Genomic DNA, 5,463 nt, shown 5'->3' on the forward strand with positions numbered 1-5,463 from the left:
CACATCAAGTTTTTGGCGCCGTTGCCGGGGACTCTTGGCGATTGCGTTGATTACTTTGTTTGGATTTGATTGACATTATACGTGCTACGTGCTATTTGTTTGAGTCGTAGGAGTCTAGATTTATTTGTTTCTTTTTGTTTTAGTTTGTCGAGTCAGTTGTTAGTCTTCTTCTTGTTCATCTCCACCTAGTCCACCACCCGTAGCTCACATGGCCCGTAGGACAGTCTACGATCAGGCGACCACTGGCTTTGCCGGTGGGAATTCCCCCATCACCCTTCCAGACATCCCGAACGATCGGTCTTGGCGGATTCCTTCCTACATCATGACGGCCATCACCAATTCATGCCAGTTTCATGGACGTGACGAGGAGGATGCACCCGCTCACATCAACCGCATAACTCGTCTTTGCAGCACCTTCTCCATTGAGGGGGTGAACCTCGATGCTCGATTTCTTCAGATCTTTCCATTCTCACTCGCTGGACGCGCAGCCGTCTGGTTCGATTCTCAGCCCGCAGGCACTTTCACTACTTGGGCAGGTCTCCGTGATGCTTTCTTAGCCAAGTACTTTCCACCAGCCAAGGTATCTCGCCTTCGTGATCAGATCCACTCCTTCCGCATGGAGCCTGATGAGCCGTACCACTTGGCGTGGGAGCGTTTTCAGACGCTTCTTTCCCGTTGTTCGCAGCATGGTTTGTCTGATTGGGCGTTAGTTGAAAAATTCTACAATGGTCTTACTCCTGAGATTAGAGCTCGTTTCGATACTTCAGTAGGGGGGCAACTTATGGGCAAGAAGACAGTAGCTGAGTGTAACGATTTGTTTCAAAGTTTTGCCCATTCTGACATGGATTACAGCACTACCAGCAGGACTTCCGTTCCTGTTCGTACCTCCTCGGCCGGTCGAGGGGTAAACCAAGTTAGCTTGGATCCATCGGTAGCTACTGCTATGATCGAGAGAGTCAGAGAGGAGTTGAGGCAAGAGATGAGGCGAGAGCTGAGTGAGATTAAGAAGATAGTTGATAGGTGTGAGGTCTGTAGGGGAGGTCACGACACGCTCGATTGTCCCACTCTTACTCTAGAGCAGGTTGAGTTCATAGCTGGTCAGTCTAGGGGTCAATTTAGTAATAATAATAATCTTTTTAACTCCAGCTGGCAGGGTAGTGGTAGTAGTAGTGGATGTCGCCCTTCTGGCGATCCCCCTGGTTTTCCATCGAGTCAGTATCAAAGTAGGGGTACTGATTTATATCAGAGTGGTCAGTATAGTGGTTTGAGTAGGCAGTTTGCTAGTGGGGGACCGACTCAGGAGAGTCAAGGCAGTGGAAAGGCTCCTGAGGTTAGTACGAACAGGTTGGAGGAGATGTTCGCCCAGATGATGACGCAGACTCAGGCGTTCATGAAAAATCAGGAGCAAACGAATAGAAACCACGAACTTCAGCTTAAAACTCAAGAGTCTACTCTTTTAGATCTTCAGAGGTCAGTAGGGGATATAGCTAGGCAGTTGAGAGAGTCCCCCTCTAGTCAGTTTTCAGGTACCACTCACCCGGTTAACCATTCTGTGAAAGCCATCACTACTCGTAGTGGGATGAGTCTAGTAGAGGTCGTGAGAGAAAGTGTTGAGTTAGAGAGTGACGCTGAGGTAGATGAGGAAATAGAGATGGAGGCCCCAGGTAAGGTGCAACATAGGCTAGACCCAGCACGTACCGCACATACCGAGGAGCCTCAGGTTGAGAAGAAAGTAGAGAAGCAGCCGGTTAGGGCTAGGCCACCGCCAGTGATTGATTATTCCCGTCTTCCGTTTCCCGCCCGTGCTAAGCAGCAGCAATATGCTAGGGAATACGAGAAGTTTCTTACGATGTTCACCCAGCTAAAGGTGAATCTTCCGTTCATAGAGGCCCTGAGATCCATGCCCAAATACGCCAAGTTCCTTAAGGATTTTCTCAAGCGTAAGGATAAGATAGGTGAGTGTTCTAGTACTCCATTGAATGGAGGTTGTTCTGCAGTGATCTTGACTAAACTTCCTGAGAAACTCACTGATCCGGGCATATTCACGATCCCTTGTTTGTTTGGTGGTGATGTTCAAAACCACGCGTTGGCAGACCTTGGTGCTAGTATTAATTTGATGCCATATTCATTTTACGAAAAACTAGGCCTTGGTGATTTGAAGCCAACTCGAATGACCCTCTCGTTAGCGGATAAGTCAGTTAAGTATCCTCGTGGGATAGTGGAGAATTTGTTAGTGAAGGTGGACAGGGTTGTCTTTCCAGCGGATTTTGTAGTGCTAGGTATGGAGGCTGATGAAAAAGTGCCGTTGATTTTAGGGCGCCCGTTCTTGAACACCGCTAAAGCGCTTATAGATGTCTTCTTAGGCACAATTACACTTAGAGCGGGCGATGAGTCGGTAGTTTTCAAGGTGAATACTACGAGAGGGTCGAGTGATCGAGTCGAAGCGATCGCATTGTTGAAGGAGAGTGGGAAGGTTGAGAGTGCCGAGAAAGAGGTGGTGACTGAGCCGAGTGTGGAGAAGGTGTTAAAACCCAAGTGTGGGGATCCACCTGATAGGAGAGTTGAAGAGTTGGAAGAGAGGTTGATGAGGTTAGAATCTAGGATAGAGACACTGAGCAGGGCTCAGTGTGGGGATAGATTTCGATATGAAACATCTAGATTCAAACCGCCCGATGACGAGTTGAGAGATTGTGAGAGATATGGGGGAGTTTGGAGAAATGCGGGAAATGATAGGTTTGATAGTGCTGCAGCCCGTAGTAGTTGGTATGGAGGTGAGCTGCGCTTATATGATCCTCCATGAGTGCGTAGACAGTTGTGCACCATTTGTAGAGTTTGTATATTGAGTCTTTTATTTTGTATCATGAGTCTAAGTTAGTAGTTTTTGAGTCGTTTGTGTCGAGTCGGTATTGCTTTGGTGTTTGCTTGTTTTTGTTGATGCAGGTTTGAATATGTACCACCCGTACTCAATCTCCATTCGGGTGATTTTGGAGCTGCTTACCAGAGATCAGGCATTTATTGAGCATACCAGTTAGAGTCAAGCCGATCGCGAACGAAATGCTATACGATCGAGCTGGATTGGACGAGAGATTTGGGGCTTATGCGTCATATTACCATCTAAGTCCTTTCCAATTTGCCCTTGGTCTTTTATTTCTTATTTATTTTTAGTTTTTTGAGTCGGTTTCCATTCTACATTGAGGGCAATGTAAAGTTTAAGTGTGGGGATGGGAACTAGTGTTCAGTGTGTCTAGTTAGTAGTGTCTTGAGTCATAAAAAAAATCAAAAAACGGCATTCCGCACGCCAACAGGGCCGTCCAAGATGAAGATAAGACGGCATTCCGCACGCCAACAGGGCTGTATTGCTACACCAAGATGCCTTTCGGCTTGAAGAATGCGGGCGCAACCTACCAAAGATTGATGAACGAAACATTCAGTGACGCCATTGGCAAGTACATAGAAGTCTACATGGATGACCTGGTGATTATGAGCAAAGAAGAAGGCACGATGCTGGTCAACATCCAAAAGACCTTCAACACGCTACGCAGCGTAAGTATCTAGCTGAACCCAGCAAAGTGCTCATTCGGAATAGAAGAAGGAAAGTTCTTAGGCTTCATCGTCATAAAAGATGGCTTTAAGGTGAATTCGGAAAAAGTCCAAGCTATAGAAAGGATGCCCTCACCATCAAACATCAAAGACATGCAAAAGTTAGCAGGACGACTAGCCGCGCTCAACCGTTTCCTAGCTAATCATGCTGCAAAATCCTTTCCGTTCATCAAAACCTTGCGCAATTGTATGAAGAAAAGCCAGTTCCAATGGACTCCGGAAGCAGAGAATGCGTTCCGCGAGATGAAAGATTGCCTCATCAAACTGCCAACCCTAACCGCACCAAACAAGGGAGAACCTTTGGTACTTTACCTTTCAGCTTCCGATAGGGCAGTCGGAGCTGTGCTGCTTGTCGATCGTCAAGGTGTCCAGACACCAGTTTACTACGTGTCACGAACCTTGACCGATCCAGAAACCCGATATGCTATCATGGAAAAGTTAGTCCTTGCACTAATTCACGCTTCAAGGCGGCTGCGCAGATACTTTGCCAATCACGTCATCCACGTGCTAACAAACTACAACATCGGCAACATCCTTGCAAGACCGGAAGTATCATGAAGGCTAGCCAAATGGGCAATAGAACTGGGAGGTCACAATGTGGTTTTCAGACCACGACCATCAATCAAAGGCCAAGTTTTGGCAGATTTTATGATAGAAGTTCCGGACGACAAGGAAAGAGAGTGCAAAGCCATGGAAAACACCGAGAAAAAGCAAACAGAAGAGCCATGGTTGTTATACACCGATGGAGCGTCCAACGAAGACGGCGCAGGCGCAGAGCTTAGGCAAGTAAGCCCTGATAAACATGAATTCACATACGCAATACGCCTGGATTTGAAGAGCACAAACAACGAAGCAGAGTATGAAGCTTTCCTGGCTGGCTTACGATTGGCGATCAAAATGGGGGTCCGACACATCGAAGCGCATGTGGACTCCATGCTGGTAGCAGGGCAAATGCATACGAAGCCAAAGGGGATTTCATGGCACTCTATCTCAGTCAAGCAAAAACATTGCTACAAACCTTTTATTCCTACAAGGTGCATCACATAAACAGAAGTGAGAACAAGCCATCAGACGCGCTGAGCAAGCTCGCATCAACAAGTTTTCAGCACCTAGCAAAGGATGTGCGCATAGAGGTTTTGAGCAACCCATCCGTTCCACTCAGAGAAGTAAGTGTCATCCAGACAGGAACAACGTCCTGGATGACACCGATAATCATGTACTTGCAGTCAGGGATACTTCCCGAAAACAAAGCCGAGGCGCGAAAGATCCAATACAAATCAGAACACTATCAGATGGCAGATGGGATACTGTACCGAAAGTCGTATCTTGGCCCGCTGCTAAGATGCGTCGACGCTGAAGACGCAAACTACCTAATCCGGGAAGTTCACGAAGGAATTTGTGGCATTCATGCCGGGCCTCGAATGGTGGTAGCAAAAGTGATGAATGCCGGATACTACTAGCCTAGGATGCATCTGGACGTTGTGAAAGAGTTGAGGAAGTGTAGTGGCTGCCAGAGACATGCGCCAAAGACCATGCGCCCCAAAAATGAACTAGTACCAGTCACAACCGCATGGCCTTTTCAACAATGGGGCATAGACATGGTAGGTCCTTTCCCAGAAGCACCAGGGGCATTCAAATTTATAATAGTCGCAGTCGACTATTTCACCAAATGGGTGGAAGCGAAAGCACTTGCATCAACCACATCGGCAGTCGTCAAACGATTCATATGGGAGCAAATCATATGCCGCTTTGGCCTACCTCTCAGAATCATCACCGATAACGGAACTAACTTCGCAGCAGACGACCTCGAACGATGGTTCAAAGACCTACATATCGAGCATACCTTCTCTTCGGTTGCACACC

General features: G+C 47.3%; 1 protein-coding gene across 1 annotated transcript; it reads left to right on the forward strand.

Annotated features, from left to right (window-relative positions):
- The first annotated feature begins 208 nt into the window (after window positions 1-208).
- Window positions 209-2,800, forward strand: LOC118492057. The gene has a single exon (XM_035989817.1). It carries the CDS (start codon window positions 209-211, stop codon window positions 2,798-2,800), a length of 2,592 nt encoding a protein of 863 aa, XP_035845710.1.
- Window positions 2,801-5,463: the final 2,663 nt, after the last annotated feature.

Source organism: Helianthus annuus, chromosome 5, assembly GCF_002127325.2.
Source record: "Helianthus annuus cultivar XRQ/B chromosome 5, HanXRQr2.0-SUNRISE, whole genome shotgun sequence".
Lineage (NCBI taxonomy): Eukaryota > Viridiplantae > Streptophyta > Magnoliopsida > Asterales > Asteraceae > Helianthus > Helianthus annuus.